This window comes from Paramisgurnus dabryanus, chromosome 5 (assembly GCF_030506205.2).
Source record: "Paramisgurnus dabryanus chromosome 5, PD_genome_1.1, whole genome shotgun sequence".
NCBI lineage: Eukaryota > Metazoa > Chordata > Actinopteri > Cypriniformes > Cobitidae > Paramisgurnus > Paramisgurnus dabryanus.
The window spans coordinates 13,827,919-13,850,898 of record NC_133341.1 but is presented as its reverse complement, the minus strand read 5'-3'; the positions used below and the strand labels follow the sequence as shown (position 1 = coordinate 13,850,898).

General features: G+C 36.8%; 2 protein-coding genes across 5 annotated transcripts; one reads left to right on the top strand and one right to left on the bottom strand.

Moving 5' to 3' along the window:
* Positions 1 to 1,759: 1,759 nt before the first annotated feature.
* Positions 1,760 to 7,682, top strand: hsd20b2 (hydroxysteroid (20-beta) dehydrogenase 2). 3 transcript variants are annotated; one of them, XM_073814642.1, is made up of 12 exons: positions 1,760 to 2,013; positions 3,018 to 3,064; positions 3,686 to 3,761; positions 4,398 to 4,508; positions 5,453 to 5,520; positions 5,598 to 5,642; positions 5,776 to 5,810; positions 5,919 to 6,000; positions 6,112 to 6,177; positions 6,246 to 6,395; positions 6,487 to 6,637; positions 6,670 to 7,682. In XM_073814642.1, exons 1-11 carry the CDS (start codon positions 1,842 to 1,844, stop codon positions 6,613 to 6,615), a joined length of 981 nt encoding a protein of 326 aa, XP_073670743.1. In that variant the 5' UTR covers positions 1,760 to 1,841; the 3' UTR covers positions 6,616 to 6,637; positions 6,670 to 7,682. The 3 variants fall into 3 exon arrangements, with proteins under 3 accessions (XP_073670743.1, XP_073670742.1, XP_065123171.1); XM_065267099.2 differs by adding an exon at positions 2,538 to 2,599 and having other exon boundaries at positions 1,873 to 2,013; positions 6,487 to 7,682; XM_073814641.1 differs by having other exon boundaries at positions 6,487 to 7,682.
* Positions 7,683 to 8,637: 955 nt separating this feature from the next.
* On the bottom strand, positions 8,638 to 22,555 carry slc12a9 (solute carrier family 12 member 9). Of its 2 annotated transcripts, XM_065267096.2 has the most exons (14): positions 22,105 to 22,551; positions 21,246 to 21,458; positions 21,031 to 21,165; positions 20,808 to 20,945; positions 20,159 to 20,461; positions 19,578 to 19,685; positions 19,343 to 19,454; positions 17,059 to 17,216; positions 15,082 to 15,164; positions 14,810 to 14,934; positions 14,528 to 14,720; positions 14,273 to 14,447; positions 13,810 to 13,956; positions 8,638 to 11,210 (listed from the first exon to the last, which is right to left on the bottom strand). In XM_065267096.2, the coding sequence occupies exons 2-14, from the start codon at positions 21,439 to 21,441 to the stop codon at positions 10,369 to 10,371; spliced, it is 2,715 nt and encodes a 904-aa protein (XP_065123168.1). In that variant the 5' UTR covers positions 21,442 to 21,458; positions 22,105 to 22,551; the 3' UTR covers positions 8,638 to 10,368. The 2 variants fall into 2 exon arrangements, with proteins under 2 accessions (XP_065123168.1, XP_073670741.1); XM_073814640.1 differs by lacking the exons at positions 8,638 to 11,210; positions 13,810 to 13,956; positions 14,273 to 14,447 and having other exon boundaries at positions 14,539 to 14,743; positions 22,105 to 22,555.
* Positions 22,556 to 22,980: the final 425 nt, after the last annotated feature.

The window sequence follows — 22,980 nt, the reverse complement described above, 5'->3', positions numbered from 1 at the left end:
GGAATGTTGAGTAATTTGTGGCTCTACGTTGCATTATTTAATAACTCATCAAATAAAATAAACAATAATCATGGTAATCACATATTAAGTACAAAGGGAATGCACAAGGATGACTCTGGGGGTAGATTTAAAATTTGTTTATATTTTATAAAATTATATATTGCAACAGTTGAATTTGAGCACACACAAAAACAAATTGGGTAACACTCTATAATAAGGTTCATTAGTTAACATTAGTGTAGTGCATTAACTAACATGAACAAACCATGAACAATACATTTGTTGCCGTATTAATTCATCTTAATCTTTATTAAGCTAAATAAGGCTTTTAATTGTTTGTTCATGTTAGTTCACAATGCATTAACTAACCATAACAAGATTTTAATCATCAAGTATTACTAATTGTACACTGCAAAAAAATTATTTAAGAAAAATATGTCTTTGTATTTCTGTCTTGTTTTCAGTAAAAATATCTACAAATTCTTAAATTAAGATGCTTTTTCTTGATGAGCAAAATTACCTAAGAAAATAAGTATAGTTTTTAGACCAAAAATACCAAATGTAAGTGGTTTTGTGCATAAAACAAGCAAAAAAATCTGCCAATGGGGTAAGCAAAATTTTTTTGAACATTTTTCTTAAACACTAAATTCAAGAAAAAATTGGCAGATTTTTTTTTATTGTTTTATGCACAAAATCACTTAAATTTGATATTTTTGGTCTAAAAACTAGATTTTTGCTCCTCAAGAAAAAGCATCTTAATTTAAGATTTTTTTTTTGCTATTTTTACTGAAAACAAGACAAAAAAGACTTTCTTTCTTAGTATTTTTGTCTTGTTTTCAGTAGAAATATCTAAAATTCTTAATTCAAGATGTATTTTCCTGATTAGCAAAATTACGTAAGAAAATAATTCTAGTTTTTTAGACAAAAACTATACAATTTAAGTGAATTTGTGCTTAAAACCAGCAAAAATATCTGCCAATAGGGAGGGGTGAGAAAATTTTGCTTAAATTAGGGGTTTGAGAAAAAAAGAAATCTTATTTTTAGATTTTTTTCTCACCCCATTGCTAGATATTTTGGTTTGTTTTAATCACAAATTCACTTAAAATGTATATTTTTTGTCTAAAAACTAGACTTTTTTTCTTAGGTAATTTTGCTCATCAAGAAAAAGCATCTTCACTGCAAAAAAATGATGTGTGTGTCATGCCATTTAATGCGTTATTTAATGTTAAAATAAATGAAAGGGACAACACAAGTTGTGTTAAAAACAGTGATGGGAGTAACGCATTAAAATTAATTCTGTTACTGTAATTCCACTACTTTTAGTCTTGATAAATGAACACTTGCAGACAAGACATTTCGGATCTAATGTCACAGGACCATGGTGGGCGGCACAATGAATAATAACACAGAAGGTGTGTTAGTATAGGGACGACACATCAAATGAACACGAATTGGAGGTCGTGGTGTTGAGTCCTTTAGAGATACACACGGTAACGAAACATGTGTGTTTTAATCTATACAGTTAACATCCTCTCACCTGCAATACAACAAAAAGGTGAGTTTGTTCGGCGATAACAGCAAAGTATCGCCCTGTGCTCTCGCGGTACTCTGATGTCATAGCCTACAACAATCGGTCTGCGCAGTGCCGCATAGAACACACCTCATGGTTTGGGGGCGGAGTTACGCTGTTCCCTTCTGTACAATTGACCAATGTCAGAAGACCTCTCGGAGGAGGCGGGGCATGAATACAATAGTGGGTTTTTCAACCTTCAACTTAGCAGCATACAGGGAGAAAGTCATTTTTAATTGTTTATGTGTGATAGAATCGTGTAGGAAGTGACATGGGAGAAATTGCCGCGTGCAGTTGGTTTTCTTGGACATTATATTGCATCGGTTCCGTAACGGTGTTGTACTACCTGCTCAGGTGGTCGTGGCAGTGTTGGCATGGATTCAGAGTGTATTTGATGTCTGAGATCTGGCAAACGGACCTGAAGTTATATGGGCAGTGGGCAGGTAAAACAACAAAATCTTATTTTTGTATTATGCTTAAATATTACCTTAAAATAATCTAATAATGAACATTTTAGATATAACATATTAAATAGAATTATAGGGGCAGAAATATTTCATTGTCAGCTTTCAGCTTATGATTTCACAAATAAAATATGTAAAGCATCATCTCCAAAGTTCTGGTAACTCCAATGTCAACATGTCCCTGCTACATTATTACCCAGTCCTTTTTGAACAGCCAAAACCAGTTTCCTAAAATATGTAAATTGTGTTTGTGTGCTTGTGTGCTACACTGCTATAGAGAAATAACTGCATCAGTCCAGGAAACAGCACACGTTTATATATATTTGTATATACACACACACACACACACACACACACACACACACACACACACACACACACACACACACACACACACACACACACACACACACACACACACACACACACACATATATATAAACGTATATAAACAACTTTATTTATAAGTCAATTTATCAGGTTGTGTCACTTCTGTGTTACAGTACCTGGACTTGGATAATGGTGATTGATATCTCAACCATGCTGATAAAAGAAATTATTACCAGTATGTATTCTATGCTGGTTCCACCCGGTTTATACCGGTTATATTGCTGGTTTTTATTTGTTGCGTCCGGTGTATCAGCAGAAGCATGATTTTAACCAGCAGAACTTTGATGTTTAGCTGGCGGACCATAGGGGGTCCCGATAAAATGCAAGTGAGCCAGCAGGGTCTTGATGGATCAGGACAGATGTTTGTGCTTTAGCAACCTGTAGGGGAGGCACACCAACATCTAATGATCAAAACACAATGTACCAGTGACCGGCTTTGATTTTTTTCTGCAGGGGTGTTGTGTTACATTGGATGTACTGTACTCATTCTGCTCAGCGCAGCCAGGAATCATTAACACATGTTGCCTTGACAAACAAATAATTTTTTATAGTCAAAGACATAAAATTGAAATTGACAGACTTTGTTTTCACAGTTGTGACCGGGGCTACGTCAGGGATTGGTCGAGCATATGCCGAAGAGGTCAGTGTATATTTACCTTAAATGGCAATACATAAGACTGAAATGATCTTATTGGATCCTTATACAGTAATTTGCAGTTAATAATTTACCTGACAGGTATTTTGGGGATTTATCTAATATTTGCTTAAGGCCTTTAACCTTTGCTTAACTCAAGAAGTATGAAGTATACTGCACGTTTACATTTTCATTAAAATGCAGTTTTGGTTTGCTGGGTTGACAAATTGCCATAATCAACTGATCTGAAAGTCGCCAAAAAGATATCTCAGAGGATCCAGACACACCAGTCATTTCCGTTTTCCAAAATCTACATGGACGTGGTTAAGTATTTGATCAGATTTAAATGCAGGCAGGCTTTCGGCTGCCACGGTTTGTTGATCTTTCCTCAGCAAAGGAAGCAGAAAGTTAGTCTGTTTAATGAGAGGATATTCAGCTTTAGTAAGCAGTTGTCATAGTCAGCCTGTGCTATTATAAATGACTCCTGATTGACTCCCACACCAGGTTTATATAATACCTAGTCCGAATTATAGGTCATAAAAGGATAGAAATAATCTCTATATATAGACACATACTTGGGCAACCAGAAAGTGACTTTCTATGTTTGTGTGTGTCATTGCATCTTAGCTTGCGAAACGAGGCTTAGATGTTGTACTGATCAGTCGCTCTGAGGAAAAGCTTCACGGTGTTGCCAAGGAAATCGGTGAGTTACAAAAGCAGAGATGGAGAAAAATGTTGTTTTCCCAGCAGGCATATGACGACCTTCAACGTTGAAATATAGTTGAAATAATGTCAGTTCTTGTTTTAACGTTGAAACATTGTTGATACAACAGTTAATGCTAAGCTTTTTCAAAAGGTTAATAAGATGCTTAAAATCAATGTTGAAATTTGGTTGAAATAATGTAACATTGATTCAATTTGCAAATCAAAAGGTAATTCAACACTGATTCAACGGTGAATCAATGTTGAAATTCCAGCTGGGTTTAGTAATGAGCATGTAAAGCTCATAGAGTTTTGGGGGAAAAAAGTCTTTGGTTTGTACCCAGGGAACACACATACTAATCAAAATGTATACATTCATTGTAATGCACTTTAAGCCTCTTTAGATAAAAGCATCTGCCAAATGCATAAATGCAGTTTCTGAAAGATGTAAAAAGGGAAAAATCAATTTGTGCACATGAACATAACTGTGTGTTCTGAACAGTATAAAGATATCTTATTTAAATTCTACTCTCATGAACCAAATGTGGTTTATGACAATTTTTTTTGTATGTATAGACATTACAAATGAATATACTGTGTTTTGCTCTGAACATAATTCTGCATGCGTTTATTGCAGAGTCTCGGTTTAGGTGTCAGACTCGAATGATTCAGGCAGACTTCACTGAAGGTCATTCCATCTACTCGGCTATTAAACAGCAGCTGGAGGGCCTGGAGATCGGAATTCTGGGTAATGGGTCAATGACGTGACGTTAATTATTTTGTTTTCGTACGGTTCATTTAAATGTAAAAGGGTTAAAATTTCAAAACAAATTTGCATATTACTTGCATACATTCTCTGTTTTGAGGACCAAGTCTAAAATTTCTGGTTTTATTTCATTCTGAAAGAATATTTGTGGAATAATTGCAAAAATGTCAATGAATGTGGTGTAACCGGTCTGTGTCAACTGGTGTAACTAGTATTTTTTTTAAAATATATTCATAAAAATGTGGAATAAAATATAATGATTTTTTTACAAACATTTTTACATCATTTGGCAAAGAATATTTAGAAAACAGAGCAGTTTTCAGCATATGTCAGGACAAATTTTACAAAAACGTATTAAAATTTACATTTAGAAATAGCCTAACTAATAAAATGATATTTTAAAATGATTTTTTTGTTGTTGAGATTACGCTAACATGCTTACATTACTTACATGCCATCAAGGTGGATAAAATATTTAACATTTCTCTTCCGCAATTAGCGGTTAAACCTTTTGACATTTTCAGGTCTTAACTTTCATAAAAATGGTGCAAATGTAATTTCTTATTGCATAAAAAATTACCATAAATACACTATGTGCATTGAAATAAACCTGATGCGTTCTTTTAAAACAAGTCTTTTAAAAAGATTTTTGAATTTCTCATCTTGCCAAACCGTTCATTATTATGATCCTGAATGGTGTGAAAAATAATGACTTGAATTGCGACAAGCCTTAAAGGTGTCTCCAGGTAGCTTTTCATTATTTTACCCTTACTCTGAATGCAAAATCATACCGACCAAATAAATGGTTTGTTTGCTATAAACCAGCTAAGTTGGAGAATTCGAAATATTTTACAGAGTGCCAAAGTGTGTCGCTCTTGAAAGGGAGAGGTGCATGAAATATTCATTCTTTTTATTTCCCTCAACAGTAAACAATGTAGGTATGAACTATACTGGAATTCTGGCAAATTTCCTAGATGTTCCAGACCCAGACCAGGTCTGACTCACACTTTTCATGTTTATTATTGAAGTGTATTTATGTGTATTATATTGAGTACTTTCTTCTCTTTCCAGAGAATCACACAGGTGATAAATTGTAACATACTCTCTGTCACTCAGGTAAGACTTGTATATTAACACTTACATGCCCAACATTCTAAAAACACCATCGATCTTTGATTCAAGTGATAAAGAGACTTACACTAACAACAACAACAACAGTGATGTACATGATAATGTTGTTGTTTTGTAGATGAGCAGACTCATTTTGCCATGCATGGTTGAAAGGTAAACAAGCAGCATGTTCTGATCATATCTGTTTAATGAAAAACAACTGTGTTTGTGTTGTAAAAAAATACTGAGCTATATAAAGCTTGCACTATTGTTTACTTCCAGAGGAAAAGGTCTCATTATAAACATATCATCAGAGGCCGCCTCTCAACCCCAGCCAATGCTGTCTATATATTCTGCTACTAAGGTACAAAAACAAAACCCAAATATAATAGTCTGTGTACATTTTACTAAAGAAATCACAGGCCTGCACTCTACAGAAACAGCACGCGGACTAAATCTGTATTTTTGCACCTAGGTGTTTGTAACATATTTCTCTCGCTGTCTGAATGCAGAATACAGATCGCGAGGAATCATTGTGCAGGTAGGTTTAGTACGATTAAACATTTTGTACATCGCTTGGAAAACCTTGACATTCTTGTCCTTTTCCAGTGTGTAGCCCCATTTGTGGTCTCTACTAATATGACTCATAATGTTCCTGTGAATCCTCTGGTGAAAAGTCCTGCTTCATTTGCTAGAGATGCTCTGAACACTGTTGGATACTCAACATACACAAGTGGATGTTTAACTCATGCACTACAGGTAAAACAACACAGAAATTGTGCAGAAAGGGTTGTTGTTTTAGTCCCTGTCATTTTTCAGAAAATCGATATTGTACACTCCTCTTTTTCAGCACATTGCTCTGTCCATCATTTTTCCTGACTGGCTTCGTCTCTCTTCTTTCTGTGTGCAGCGCATGGCAAAATTTGCTAACAAAATCGAACCAGAAATTACGAAAAGAATAAACAACAAACAGGACTGACCGAATCAAACACACACACACACACACACACACACACACACACACACACACACAGTGGTTTACAAAGTAAAAGCTGGTTAGGATTGTAGGATTGCAGACAAATACAAACATTTATATTAGTGATGCACCGATGTATCGGCCGCCGATATTTATCAGCCGATTTTAGATGAATTTGAAACCATCAGCATATCGTCAATAGCACAAGAAAGGCCGATACCGATTGTTTATTAATTAACTGCATAAAGAAATCCATTATATGTAAAAAATTAGTTAATGTTGTTAATAAAATAAATGCTGAATAGCAAAAACCACCTTTGAAGGTTGTCATGCTGTCTTATTATATTTTTTTAGCTTAATTTGTGCCTCTTTTATTATGTTGGTCAGTTGAATGTTAATTAGATCCAATCCATGTTCAGTAAAAATAATTTGATGCAGAAATAAACTAGCTAATAGACCAACTGTATAGTGTTGTATACAAGTGTTTAATATCGGCATCGGTATCGGCCAGAAGTTGTGGGTTTAAATCGGTATCGGCCAAAAAAATCCTATCGGTGCATCCCTAATTTATATATTTTTATATTACCATATAAATGGCACCCACTTAATTTCTTGCTACAAATTTGTATTCTTGTTTTTCTGCATCCAAATCTAAAAACCCCATTTACATTGTATGACATGTTTTCACTTTAATTTATCAGAGTAAACATGCATTCTCTATTAATGTACATAATATACAGTATATTTATAGCACTGTACTGTAAAGGCGGGGTGCATGATCTCTGAAAGCCAATGTTGATATTTGAAATCACACAATAGATTCTGGACCTTCTTTTGATAGACCCGCCCCACACACATACCCAGGCAATGATGTCGGTTAGTAGACACGCCCCTTACTGCTGATTGGCTACAAGCGTGTTTTGGTACTCGGCCCGACAAAATCATGCACCCCGCCTTTAATTAGTGTCCCTGGCATTCCTGAAAATGAAATCAAGTTAAAGTGCTTTGTAGCCTTGGGTGTCACTACACACCTTTCCCTAAATCGGCTTTGGTGACATTCAAAGTAACGTCGAGAGCATGATCACATGTTGTGATTTTTTTACTTGTTTTATTTTGCTTGTCAGTTAACAAGTTTGTCATTTTTTTTATTTTACAAGTACAGTATGTTAACTGTAACATTGTTTAATGCTAACAAATATGACATTTTCTACGGTCTCCCAGTTTACCTTAAAGGGGACATATCATGAAAATCAGACTTTTTCCATGTTTAAGTGCTATAATTGGGTCCCCTGTGCTTTTATCAACCTAGAAAATATGAAAAGATCAAACCAGTAACTTAGTTTTGGTAAACCATTCTCTGCAAGCATAATCCCTTCAATAAGCATGAAATCTGGCTCCCCTTGTGATGTCAGAAGGGGATAATACCACCACTTAATCTGCACTATCCAACCACAGCAATGCAGCGATCAGCTCATTTGCATTTAAAAGGACACGCCAAAAATGTTTTTGCTCACACCTTCAAAGTAGCAGTTTTAACATGCTATAATAAATTATCTATATGGTATTTAAGCTAAAACTTCACATACGCACTCTGGGGACAAAGATTTGACATCTTAAAAAAGTCTTGTGAAATGTCCCCTTTAACACTTTCTGTGCCATTTACCTGCTTTTATTTCTTTATGCCGTTAAGCGTGCAGCTCATTAACTACTACTAGAGGTCATTAGTCATGATCATGAGTTTCTTCTGTCTACATGTATAACATATTTATTACGAATGTTTCATGAAGAACGCACTATAGTGACAGAACCTCATTTTAATGTCAGCATAAAACAAAGAAGGAAGAAAAGATGACTGTATGTTAGAATAAATTCTTTATTATAAGGTCATTTTCTTATTTAGGTAATAAAGAGATCATTTAGACAAGCGGGATACCGGAAGCAATAAAACACACAGACACAAGAGTACAGTTGTTTTAAAGCTCTAACAAACAATACTAGGAAATCTTAGGCATATGTTTTTCCTATGCACAATGCATAGCTAAAGAACAAGCAAGTGACTATATGCAAATAATTCTTAGACAGTAATATTTTACCTTTGTTATATAATCAGTCATGTGATTAGGCTGTTTTATATAATGCTGTGGAATTCTGACTGTTCAGTTTATTATCCTGCATTGTATATGGTAACAATAGCTTTAAGAATGTTAATACAAACAAACAATCTCTGATTTGTACATTTTGTACATACAGCAATTCATAGCACTGTAAATAAACACACAGAACGGAATGGCTTGTACACTTGCATCATTCACTATAAGACACCACTATTTTACAGTTATGACAATGCAAAAACCTTACAAAGGCTTGACATTCTTGGGATTCAGACTTTGGTCATTTTTTAACAAATACACACACGTGCTGTACACATACATTGTCTAGGAGCAAGATATTCAAGTATTATGATTATTAAGCTGATGTCCCTGTAAAAAGGCCAACAAAGACACAATAGGAAAGAGGCACTTCTATGTTCATCATTATCAAGCTACATCATGGACAATCTGATATATCTTCATGGGCTCTTCATTCAGTTAAGTAAAAGCAACCATGAGCACAAACTGCTTTTACTTACTGCAAAGAGAAAATCAACTCAGCAATTACACGTTATTAAAGGGATAGTTCACCCAAAAATGAAAATCCTGTCATCATTTACTCACTCTCATGTTATTACAAACCTGTATAGATTTCTTTGTTCTGATGAACACAAAAGAAGATATTTTGAGAAATGTTTGTCACCAAACTGATCAGATGTCCCATTGACTTCCATATAAGGAAAAAGAATACTATGGAAGTCTGATCGGCTTGTTACAAACATTTCTCAAAATAATTTCATTCGTATTCATCAAAACAAAGAAATGTATACAGGTTTATAACAAAATGAGAGTAATGAGAAGTAAATGATGACAGGATTTAAGTTTTGGGTGAACTGAACTCTCTCTTTAAGTCCTGATTGCCACTAAACAATAAAAATGGACTCTTGATTTAAATCTTTCTCAGTAATTTTTTCATATATACAGAAGAGATAATAATAATAAATAACATGTATAAAGCTTCCATAAAGACAGTAAATAAACTTCAGATGCTCAGTTTAATACAAGCGCTTTCATTAACACGACACTGATGACACAAAACTGCCCAACTGGCCCACACGCCTTACCCGGGTCACAGTGAGTTCAGAGGGTCGCTTCATGCCATTTTTAATGTTAATTTAAGTTAATCGTTTTTAAATTATTAACACCCTTCCCAATATAGTCAGCACAACATTTTGATGAGACAACCAAAGGAAAAAAGTTGATGCATCACTTTTAAGGCAATTAGGTCAATACTGTGTCCATGTGTCTTGCACAAACACACAAAAGTGGTTCAAAGGAAAGTTTTTATAGTTATGGGTGCTGTCTAACACTATTAGAGATTTATAATAAAAAAGCTTTCCTTGATCACTCATCCATTCAGCAGTTAAAAAAGCTAATGGAGGCATATAGAGAAGAAATCAAACCTTACTGAAACACACCTGTTACAAGGATTATGGTATACTAATGCAATTTAATTTATATTCTTTTATATTATTCATATTATTTGTTTCATGACTAACATTTATTTGCCAAGGAGTTTTAAAATAACATTAGGAATCAAACACATTTGCATTCAGCTCACTAACATTCCTCATGATTTTATCTTTTCCTCTTATAAACGTAGTTCTCATAGCTCAGTGCACGTAACGGGCGTCACCCCGTGAATCAAAAGTGTTGGGCCCAGATCTTGCGTAAGAGTGTCCAGTTGTGTCAGGTACTGCTGTGATTGGTCAGAACTGGAAGGAGGGTTGGGCAAATACAGGAAGCGCACTGCTGCCGTAGAACTATGCTCTCTCAGCAGGGCATTCACCGCACGCAGGACGTCTTCAGATACAGGTTTCATTTCCACATTTTCCTCCCTCCGAGAGTTTGCCCTCCTAGGGGGGCATGACGTATTATCATACGTCACGATTTTAATAGCAGCACGAATCCTCAGCTTTCCCAGCAAATCTCTAAACTGTTCCTCTTTAGCCAGCCAACCCTGGTCACCTGACTCCGACTCCACACAGAGGAATATACGTAACCTTGCACGGCGCCACCAGGTGGCCATGTTTAACACGCACGCCATCTGAAGCAGGAAAAGACTGCACACATCCGCATAACTGGCACTGCCTGGGCAGAGTAGGTTTGACGGCCACACGTCGATGGTTCCTACGCTGTCACCTCCTCTTTTAGATGTTTTGCCTTTGCTTTCAGGTGGCAGCTGGTAGAAGTACCGTGCTAAACACACATTCTTGCCCATTTTCATGGCATCGCAGATGATGCTCACGTACTCCTCGGGCTGCAGGGACCGAGGGCTCTCGGCATGCCGCACTGGTGAAAAATAAGCCTGTAAGGATGGGAGGTCCACCCCAAAGTCATCCCCCTCACACCGATCTCCTTCGCAAAAGACGGGGTCTTGTAGGAAGTAATCCTCTGGATAACTGTTGTCATAGAAACCCAAGATTAAGGTATTGGGCTTCATACCTCCTGAAACAGGAGAAACAGAAACGGATTGTTAGACTAAGAAAACACTTAACATGTTTGAGAGATGTGTAATAAGACTAAAGCTGGAAGTATAGTTCATGCACAGTCGAACGCATCACAAACCATACTTTATGTAAGGAATTATTAGAATTATTTGCAAAGCGGAGTGACGTTTAACAGCCGTTGTGCATTATTTTCAAATAATTCAAAGGACTGGAGTCAATTATTCTGCTTATACCACGGTTACCACAAACATCACTCTGGTGCCTATTTTTAAGACATTTGACAAGCTAGGCGTGCGGTTTACAGAAAAATTATCAACAATGGAACATTTCTTAGCCAATCAGAATAAAACCTGTGGTATAATTGACTTTAACGCATGCAATACCTCTCCAGACCTAAAGGGGTCCCTAAGGAGCAGTTAAGTGTGTGTTAACGTGGTGACGCAATGTGTTAAAACTTGTACAATGATACAGTTGTATAAACAATGGTTATTCCTGACCTATTCGCACACGCTCTCATATATGGCCTCCATTGTCCATGTAACTTGCACGTGTTACAAATGGCCCCGCTTGATAGAAAACATGCAGTTTTTCTATCAACTACCTTGAGAATCAACGCCCTCCAGGTCATGGCTGCCCTCTTGTCGATAAACTAATTACAGCAAGAAAATTATATGCGCATGTGCAACCTGAAATCTGGTAGTGCTCGTACTATTCTGATGACAAAATCTGCGTCACGTGGACTGTACGTAGACCCTAATGTTCCTCTAAAAGGGTTTTTAGCAGCATCTAGTGGTGAGATTGCATATTGCAACCAATAGCTCAGTCCACAGTTCACCCCTCAATTTCGAAACGTGATGAGAAGCTACGGTAGCTCCGACAAGACAAAAACGCAGCCATCTGAGACAACTTAGGGACGAAACGCGCGCTGTTGAGCAGTTTTTCGGAAAACGCTCATTCTAAGGTAATAAAAACAATACAGTTCATTATGTAAGGTCTTAATACACCACTGATAATATAGGTATGTATATTATTAGGGCTGCAACGATTAATCTTGCAAATGTGCGTTTTCTCATTGAATTAATTTGAATGAATTATGGTGAAATCCCAGCACATCCCAAAGCCAGGGGGCGCTGTCGTGCAGAATCTCCCTTTGTGCCACAGAAGAATTAGCATTACAAACGCTATTCCAGGAAATGTCTATAGAAATATTTATATTGCTGTTCTTCAAATTGTTTTAGGTATTTTCATGAAAATAAAGAAAATTTTGAATGACTTTGTTTAACGAGTGAATGATTTTGTTTAGCGAGTGTTGCTTTTTTAAATGCACGTTATAAACGACTCCGACTCATAATGATTTTAGATTGATAAGGACTTCCTACTGACCAAATGCCGTAGTACACGCACAAGCTGTGCATGAAACACAGAATCGATTCTGAATAGATTTCAGAGGCATTTTTAATGAGACACGAGATTTATCATTGCAGCCCTATATATTATATTGTGAGTCTGTCACAAAGATTAAATAATCGTCTCATCGAGATCATTTCACCTCATCGCAATAATTTCAGATCACCGCAATTACTGCACAACTTTCTAAAAACCACATGGGGGAGCTGCAGGGCCTGTAAAAAGAGACAGTATCAGATGGCGCTCCTTAACTGACAGTGTAACGAGATACATTGCAAATTCAATACAGTGGAAAAACAGCATTTAAAGAAATGCTGCAAAACATTGATAAGCACTTTGAATTGCCAGGTAAACATACATTTCCAAAACAGCAATTCCAAATTTAGGGAAGTGAAAGATGCTATTCTTAAGGATCTGTAAGGAATTGATTTTTTTGCAGCCACTACAGACATTTGGTCCATTACTAATATGACCTTAGTAGGATTCGCTACTATTTAAGGCCTGTTCTGGTTTAGCATATTATCTGGTATTGTATTTTGATTGCATTTTTATTTTCTTAAAATACACTTTCTTAAAGTTTCTAAAAGATATATTCATTAAATAATTACTTTTTAATATGTGTAAAGCCCGGAATAAACTGCAGGACCTTATCGCACTGTGCGACATGGATCATTTAAACTAGGGTACGAAAGGCATGTAGACTGTACGATGATGACACGGAAGCGTTGGATTGTTTCACGATGGCAATCTTTCGTCTGAGACAGCCAATAATCATGCAGTGTATCTCGGGCTTTATGTTTATAAATTTTTACTGCCAGGTAAACCTTGCAAAAGATTTAAATTTTAATAATCACAACAATGTGTGAAAATTGAACAAACAAAAAAATAGATGACGATTAAACGTCAAAGCCCTTAAACAGCCAATTAATCGTCATTATTACCACTATTTAAACATCAGTCAAAATTCATAATCATGACAGCCCTATTATATTGCAATTCTGTTTATTGCATTTCTGTCAAATAAAAAAATGAGTTACTTTCTCAAGGTTTGTTCATCTTAAAAATGTGAGTGATATAGGAAATAGATGCTATCTCTGCACCGCCGGCCAGAGATCTTACCTAAACACTATAAAGCCGTATCTCATATCATAAAAGAATCTCTAAAGTCAACATCATAAAAAATGTCTCACCCAACCCAGTGATGCGGAGAAGGTGCTGAGTGCCCTGCCTTACAGATGGTGAGAGAGTTAGATCCACAAAGGCCTTCACACCTAATTTATCCACCAGACTCAGCCAGAAATTATACTGCGGCTGTACTGGGTCTGCCGGCAACATATCTGTGAGAAAATTCAGTTTGAGGTTATTGTTGTGCTTAGTGTCTTTTCATTATAAGTGTACATCCACGTGATAATGTAACATGGATCCACAAGCGGAAGTTCAGTTAAAGTTAATAAAGGAACAGTAAAGGTGCAGGGGCGGATGAGCTTGATTTACCGGCTGTTTGTACACAACAGATTACAATGGAATGTGAGGAAACATCAACCACAAATACTAGTTCTCTACGTGGATTTAAAATAGTGCAAATCAACTAGCAAATAAATACATTATCCAGTTACTTATATTAACACTATCAAACGCAAAAAACTGTTCTACCCAGATCTCCAATCTGCACATGGCCCAGAACAAACAATCCTCCTTTTTTCAGCTGGTTGACAAAGCAGATGAGTTGACAGGAGGATCGAGGATTGGCCACCATCAGTAAGACCTGTGGTCGCCAGAACTTCACGTGATCCTTTCGGGAGTCTAACATCAGAAGATACTTCCTCACCTGAGAGGAAGCCAGAGACAATCTCATTAAGTCTGGGGCATATGCATGTCTGTATTGTGTGTGTTTGTATATATGGGTACCTGGTGAAAAATGAGTGCTTGGCTGATGTAGCCCCAGCTACTGGTGGGAGAGCGGTAGTGCAGGAACAGAAGAAGGAGCAGCAGCAGTACGATGCTGGCTGAGGAATAGACTGGATTGATCACAAACATCATTACCACACAGCTTACAATTCCTAACAAGCATGTGTGCCAGGAGAATAACTGAAATGTTGGCCTGGGAGGGAGAGAAAAGAAAAACTGAAGAGTTTAAATACAATTTTAAAGATGTATAGCTAGAAGAACTTAGTGCAGTTTGTGCACTACCTGAAGTTTGGAGCAGAGGCCCATTCAAGAGCCAAGCAAGCCAAATCGACCGCAGCATATGCCAACAGGTAAAAAACTGTCACAATGCCAGCAATCACATTCAGCTGTCCTGCAAAGAGAGTACACTACAACACACACACACACACACACACACACACACACACACACACACACACACACACACACACACACACACACACACAATTAACATGCATGCACTTTATATCAAAAGCCACAGAAATAACATCCAAAATGCAAACAGCATCCTGTACCTGCACCAGACCCCAAGTATAAAGCACAGACACCCAAGGGTTCCCGGAGCTGGAGGTGATTGCAGCTGGAGCCAAAGGCAAACCTGAAATATCATCACACCACCACAGATAAACAAACCCGTGACACAATCCAAAACTATATCACGGGCACTCCAACAGGACACTAAACCCATCAATATTACCTTGTTACCACGTCAATGGGTGGTTAACACAGGGTGTAAAACATGCATAAACATAGTTATTTATAATGGTCAATTTCTAATTACATTTTGTTTCTTGTGATGCAACATCAATAAACACAATATCAATGTCAATATTTGTGCAGTATAAGCCTTGCATGTGGTATTGAGCAAGAGTGACAGATAATTTTTTTTTAAAGGCCACAGATTGAGATATTTGCATGACAAATTAAACAATATTGGCTGCTTATAATAAACCACCAGACACAGTTTAACAACTAGTTCTTGTTTTATCTGTTCTTATACACTTAACCACATAAAAATAAATGTTTGTGTTCATTTGGCTCAGCATGCATTGGTGATTTTACTGCTTCGTTGTTCAATAATATGTGACAAATCATTTGATTTGATTGTTGTGAAAAAAGTCATAATTTATATTATATATTTTTATCATTCATTTCTCAAAATTAACAGTTTCTTAGAAATTAACAAAAATAGAATAGGAACGGTGTCATTTTGTCTCATAAATAAAAAAAAAAGATCAAAAGCTTGATTTCAGTAGAAAATTGTTAAGATTTAACACAAATTTTCTGTTCGCATTACCTTTTGCATAGTACATACTGTATGACATCTTACACCATATAACTGTTAGCCTAGAAAATGTGACAAAAAGCAAGTTACACTGCAAAATCACTAATTCATTAATCTTACACTGTTGGGAAATTATACGTATAGAATGATTTATAAGTATTGTGCACTGTGTGTCTCCTAAAACTTAAAGGGTACCTCGACTATGAAGATTTGAAAGCAAATAGAAAGTATTAAATCATAAGACTACTAAAATCTGACAGATAGAATTGATAAAAACACATTAAATATTTGTATTACTTTAAAATGTATCATTCTTTTTAAGCTGTGGAGGCCAGCATTATCTTTCGTGGGTCGATGACGTGTAATGGTTTGTCTTGAAATATTACTACAGTTACTATAGTAAATACTATGGTTTATAGTATACTATAGTTTATCATGTAAGCCTGTTTAACTTTTCACTCCTACCCTCTTACCTCTCAGATCACCTTTATTCTGATCATATTTTTTCCTTGTTTGTTTTCTGTAATGATCATCAATTATGTTACTCTTCGGTTTATACTGAAAGGGCTGAATAGAAGGCATTGATGTGCTTGTATTTTTAATGGCATGCAGATGTCAAGACCACATACTGCCACCTACAGTCTGTTTGCATTCATTACTCTCATCTTCTGTTTACATCATTTTACAATCTAATGATTGAAGACTTGTTTACAATGTCTACCATGCTGTGTAGCATTAACAGAATGAGTTTTGACCGCAACCTTCTGACGTCATGTATTGTGATGTAAAACAAAATGGCTGCCTGAAGTTTATTATAACATAAGAACATTTCATATTCATATAGCCAAACTCAGTGTCAATCTTACGCCATACATGCATTTTTAGTAGGGGTACCATTTAACTCTTTCTATTTATAAAGAAACCTACCAATATTTGAGAGGTGATAAAAAAGTGGGTTCTTCTATTTGATATATTGTATGTTTATAAAATTAAAGAAGACCATTTTCTGGAAGGCATTAAACTTTTTTGAGAATCATAAAAATGCTGGCGCTGGCTGGCAAATTTTTTTTTTTAAAGTTGGCGGGTAAGAGTTAAACATCTTTCACCCTGTGTAAATGTCATCTATACTAGCATCTTAATATCGGGTGTTTCTGTGTAAAATAATTAAACCAAACAATAAACAAAAATATTAATATTGCACACTAACCAAAAAGCTGGTCCAGAGCAAGAGCATGGAGGATTCGAGAGGCTCCTATCATAGAGCACATGGCAGCAGACAGAGATGCACAGTAGACCCCGATTGTCACAAATGGAGGCCATACATTCACACGCTGAAACACTGCATAATCATTAACTAACAATAACCTGAGAGAGATAAGGTGAGAGGAAGAAATAAGCAGGGCATGAACGAGAAGATAAACATTATATGGTTGGTACTGAAGGTAAGGTTTACCCAGTGGCGGCTGGTGACTGCCCGAACGAGGGGCGCAAATTGACCTATGGCTAAGCCACGCCCCCTCCACTCACTCGGACAAACTATCAACATTCGGTGACAGGCGCTATGGCAGCTGTGACAGTAGGAGACATTTCACAGGAGGCAATTGATGATTTTTGGAGACAGAAAGACTATATATCATCTCAAAGTCACCAAAAGGGCCTTAACTACGAATTGGAGGGTTATATTAATAATTTTATTGTTTAGAAGGTCGATAAAAAGCTTCAGCTCTACACAAAAATGTACAGGTTACAGTGTAAACGCGATAAACTGCATCTCCATCATGATCAAGTTAAATATGTACAGGTCTAAGTTGCATATGTTTCCAAGACAAGCCTTTTTACTATCTTTACCGAGAGTACCTCTCCGTTAGTTTGGTGCTACAGTATTTAGATGAATCATTCAGCACAACATTGTGATAACAAATCAAAAAATTTATTTCGGTTATTTACAGATACGTTAATAATATACATGATATACAACGAAGCTAGAAGCTAACGTTAACGTTTTCTAATGTAAGGCTAACGTTACGTTTGAGATGTTAAAGGTGACATAGAATGATTGAACATAGTATTTATCCTTGTTCTGTGATGTGACATGTAGACAAAAATGTTTTTGTTTGGGTCTGTAATGCCTTAGAAGCTTCCTAAAAACCTCTCTCAGATAGCTCTATTAGGGTGGGGGATTTTAAACAAGTGGTTTTGCACCTATTTGGATCCCCCTACTGGTTTCATTTGCAATCTCATTACTGATTGGCTGACTTTTCTGCCACTTAAAAAAATGTAGCCAATTATTTTAAAGTGGAGGGGCAGTTAGATGCCTGTGATGTCATAAGCATCAGTTTTTCAGATTGGGCTGTTTTCTGGCTGACATTTCTAAAAGAGGAATTTCTATGAGACTGAGATGTTTAGCATGTCTAGCACTTTTTATATGTTTGTGAATACGGGTAGACTACCATTATTCAACAAAGACAAGGTAAAAATGGTTTTTCATTCTCTGTCCCCTTTAAAGATAATGTTCAATGTAGACATCAGATGTAACGTTAGACATCCTTGTGTAATTTATCTACGTTTAGTTGGTGTTGTGGTCTACCTAACCGCATAACTTAATCCAGAGCAGACACTTATCTTGGTTGAAATGTGGCTTGGGAAAGGGTAAAAATTCCAAACGTCACCCTGCCTCTCGGGATACCTAGTGTCGGAGTTGCATGTACCCCATGCACACCATTTGACCATTTTAAACTTTAAATGACAAAAAAAAAAACCATAAAAATGAATGAAAACTGACTAACTGCAATGCATTTCAATGGACGTAAAAGAATGTCTGAGTGTATTGGGTTAGCTATGAGCACTGTGATTGGCTCTTCCCATTTGGGGGCGTGGTTTAGCCATAGGTCAATTCAAAATATGTGTTCGGAGTGTCATGTGTGTTGCTTGTGTTTTCAAAATATGTGTTTGTTGTGTCATGTGAACCATGTGCATCACATGTTTTGTCTAAATTAGTGCCTGCTGCACACGCGTTAAAACCGTATATGAAAAAAGAGACGCTCAATGTTCACAAAATACACGCAAGACACTAACTTCACAGTAAACTCTGATAACGCACGAGATTATACGATTATCTGGTTAACACAAGCGTCTCTTTTATCATAAATCCTTTAGACACCTCTGCAGCAGGCACTTATTTTGACAAAACATGTGATGCACATAGGTTCACTCAACGCGCCGAACACATATTTTGAAATGACAAACCACACACGTGACGGGCTACATACATGTTGTGACGAACTTCGCATTGTGCGCCCTCAATAAAAAACGTCACCGGCAGCCACTGAGTTTACCCATAAATGACCGATTCTGCCATATTTTACCTACTCTCATGTCATTCCAAACACACAACATGACATAGGAAAAATTATAATGTTAATATTAAAAGACAGCAGAATTTTTCAGTAAACTTTTACTTTTAAATTTGGCTTGATTGTCTCTAGCAGTACCTGTCACAGGTGGAACTCAAGAGAAAGAAGAGGAGCAAATAGACACTGAAGGTGTACGTCACAGCCATTATGGTCCCTTTAGGTATAGAATCACTTGGGTTCTTCAGCTCACCTGAAAAGGAGAAATATATAGGAGACACCCATCTGTTATGCAAACAATGCAAACAACTGCAACAACAATGAAAAAGCAGAAGAATCAATGTGAGTGATGATTGTGTCATCAGTGGTTTTGTACCCGACATGTTGGCTCCTGCCATGATGCCTGTGCAGCTGGTGAACATCACAGCAAATACAGTAGCAAAAGACATCATTGTGTTGGTACTGTAGTCCAGAGAGTATCCCGCTATCGGAGGAGACATTTAGACAAATTTTATTCAGTAGATGATCTAAAAATCACACTTGTAACAGTGTAGCATTTCTGTGTGCTAGTTTTTTTGCATTACATAATCTGTTACATCAGGCTGCATGGCCTTGAGTGCATAGTTGACTAATGTGACCCAGTCTGTGATAAGCCACCTAAAGTCAGGGTTTTTAGTGATTTATTGTTGTCTTTATAAAATCATCCTAGATAATGTAACAAACATTCAGTGAAAATATAACCTTGATATTTGTAAGGTCATGTCAAAGATTCAAATCAGTGTGAAATCAATGATGGAAGTCAAACTTCAGTCTCATAATTAGACTGAGGCAGGGTCACATATTATTATTATTATAATAATATCAAAAATCGAACCTTAAACAAGACTCATATCGTAAATCTAAAAACTTTTTGAAACCTTCTGATCATTCAGCCAGTGATTATATTGATCTACTTACGTCCAAGGTTGTTCTTTAATGTAGAGCCATTGAAGCCTGTGTAGCTGGGGTTAACAGTGACGGTGAGATTATTGTTATAAGTGTGTGTGATGTTAAAGCGCTGTGGTCCGCGTATCAGAGGGCTGATGATGATGGAAATCAGTGACGCGGTCACCACCAGCAAAATGGCAAAAGAGGCTTTGGCGTAGATGTGAGCACCGACCAGACAGATCACCAGACACAGCAACAGCACTACAGAGGAGTACAACACCGTGTACCAGTAACCCTGAGGCAACACACGCATCCCATGTGCCACAGTGGAGCCTAAGAAGAGAAGATAAAAGATGCCCACATTACTAATCTTTATTTAATTCAAGTCTGAATTATAACCCTTTCCTGAACACAACTAAAATGGAGTTGTGTTGTATAAACATCAGCAGCAAGCTTTTTTGTCCCGTACACATGCTGCAAAACAATTTTTATAATAACCACAATATTTTATATTTAAACCCGAAAATCGTTGCAAAGAATGGTTGAGACATTTCTGTGAATTGTCATCTCTATTACACAACAGTGTTGCATAAACATGAATGGTCTTGTGAAGTATGACGACAACAAATCTGGTAATAATAACCTGCACACTTTTAGTACATAGTGTTGCAATGCTTACCTGGCTCAATTCCAAAAACGTCAACTATGGCCTCCACCAGACCGAGGACATAAACCCCACAAGCACACACCTTAGCCAGGTAGAACATTAGGCCAATACTGCCTCCAAACTCAGGTCCCAAAGAACGACTGATCATGACTAATACGAGAGTTAAAGGAGAAGATCCACATATTTATAGCCAAATCTGTTAAATGCTGCACTGACTTAAGGAGGTTAAGGATACAATAGGCTCCGCCCCCTTCCACTGCACCATTAGTGGAAATAGCACATATGGACAAGATTGTCAAGGAGATGATAAAGTAGGCCACAAACAACATGAGGAGACCATGGAGAAGACCAGCATGACCTACAACAAACCCTGCAAGATAAAAACATGTCAGAATCACTTTGTTATGATCTCTTATTTAATCTCACTCACGTTTTCTGCCTCTCACTGACCCGTGCGAAGAAACAGCACAATACTAAACATGGAGAGAATGGTGGGCACCATTACTCCAAAGAAGGTGTTGAGTTTGCGGGGGTTTGATTTGGGGGACGCCTCTCCTGTCGCTGTCGATCCACCCTTGGAATCTTCAGCATCTCCCAAAACGCTGTACACACCATGAATAAGAAGAGGGGAGTGTTCGTTCGCCATGGCCCAAAAACAGGAACCTGTAAATTAAGACTCTCATCATGAGTGTTTCCTGTTCAGTTACTAAAAAAACAAAATGGACATTTATTTACATTTACACGTTTAGGCAGAAACTCGCGTGTGATCTACATTATTATTATTATGTTAATCTCTGGCATTCCTAACGCAATGCTCTACTAGTTGAGCTACAGAAACACAACAATTTTCTATGAAAATACACCATGAATCAACTCAGTATTTTAACATTTAAATGATATTAAATTAAATGAATTATTACTAAATAAAAGTCATTTTAAACTTCTGACCGTAACCTTAGCACTGGGGGACTTTAAATATCTCACTGAACGTCACAAGTTTAAGCGTTAAAAATGTTACATCTTTCTGGAAGCGGAAGTACATCCATCTAAACAAACCGAAGTGTGCGGTTTTGAAATAACATAAAGTTAAATATAAATACAATGATTGGATTATCATACAAAATATGACTAAGATAACAACCTCGGTTATATTGGATAAACCACCAGACATCAATTCCAGAAAGAAACAGATGACATTCCAGGAATCATTCATAAAACAATCATACACGTGTGCAACGTTATCGTTTTAAGACATGCAAGTAAACTGTAAACAAACAGGGCAGAGAAATGATAAGCATAAACAACCTACCTGTCCTTGTGATAAACAGCGGCGACTGCAGTAATCTAAAAGCGGTAACGTTGTATATGACTTCCGCTTTCAATAAGAAACTACCTCAAAACACATGAAAACAAAACTAGAAGAGATTGTGGATGCAGGAGGTCCCGGGTCTAAGATTTATAATCAGAGCATCATGTCGAGTTGGTGTGGTTTCTTTAATTAATCGCAGGTAGAAAGTTTTCGTCAGCAGCGTCAGATCTCGTGATCAAACCCACGGGACGCGATGCGCGGTTGGGCGCGCTGCCAGCTTAATGTGCGCTTTAATGTTCGCTTTAATGTTCGAACAACAAGTAACAAAAACGAACGAACACATTTAAATCTGTTATATTACTGTTCGGTGAGCTACTGATCTACATGTGTGATGTGTACTAGCATGCTGCACAGCTATGCACTGCCCTACTCTGTTTTTTTTTTAAGTCACGGGACAGAGTTAGCATCCCATGTGACTCATCTTCTAGAGAGAGGATGGCTGAATTGTTGTATTACAAAGAGAAGCTCATTATGGGCTGAATATTAAATAACTATTTAAATATTAGATAACTAATATCTGAGAACTGTGTTTTTACTATTTAATGCTTTATTAACACTTTAATGTCAAAGACTGTAATAAACTAAAACCAATCACCATATATTTTTGACTATAGTTGTGGTTTGTACCATGTTTTTACCAGGCAAACAAAACTCACCAACACCAGCCAGTGAGCTAGTTTTGTAAAAATCCCCTTTCATCTTTAGCTTTATATTTCTCTTTCTATTATGTCGGCAAAGGGCGTGGCACTATTTGCTTTTGCCAGCCTAGAACTTGAAATGGATACCTTTGATACTATATTTTGATTTTAGCAGGTG

What these genes read in the sequence shown, in the direction of transcription:
- slc12a9 (XM_065267096.2), bottom strand. Translation starts at nt 21,441, where the DNA reads ATGGCGAACGAACACTCCCCTCTTCTTATTCATGGTGTGTACAGCGTT. An exon ending in TGTGCTGTTTCTTCGCACGG is followed by an intron (nt 21,166 to 21,245) that starts GTCAGTGAGAGG and finishes TTTATCTTGCAG; the next exon opens with GGTTTGTTGTAGGTCATGCT. An exon ending in TTGAGTTCCACCTGTGACAG is followed by an intron (nt 17,217 to 19,342) that starts GTACTGCTAGAG and finishes TATCTCTCTCAG; the next exon opens with GTTATTGTTAGTTAATGATT.
- hsd20b2 (XM_073814642.1), top strand. Translation starts at nt 1,842, where the DNA reads ATGGGAGAAATTGCCGCGTGCAGTTGGTTTTCTTGGACATTATATTGC. An exon ending in GTTATATGGGCAGTGGGCAG is followed by an intron (nt 2,014 to 3,017) that starts GTAAAACAACAA and finishes TTGTTTTCACAG; the next exon opens with TTGTGACCGGGGCTACGTCA. An exon ending in TTGCCATGCATGGTTGAAAG is followed by an intron (nt 5,811 to 5,918) that starts GTAAACAAGCAG and finishes GTTTACTTCCAG; the next exon opens with AGGAAAAGGTCTCATTATAA.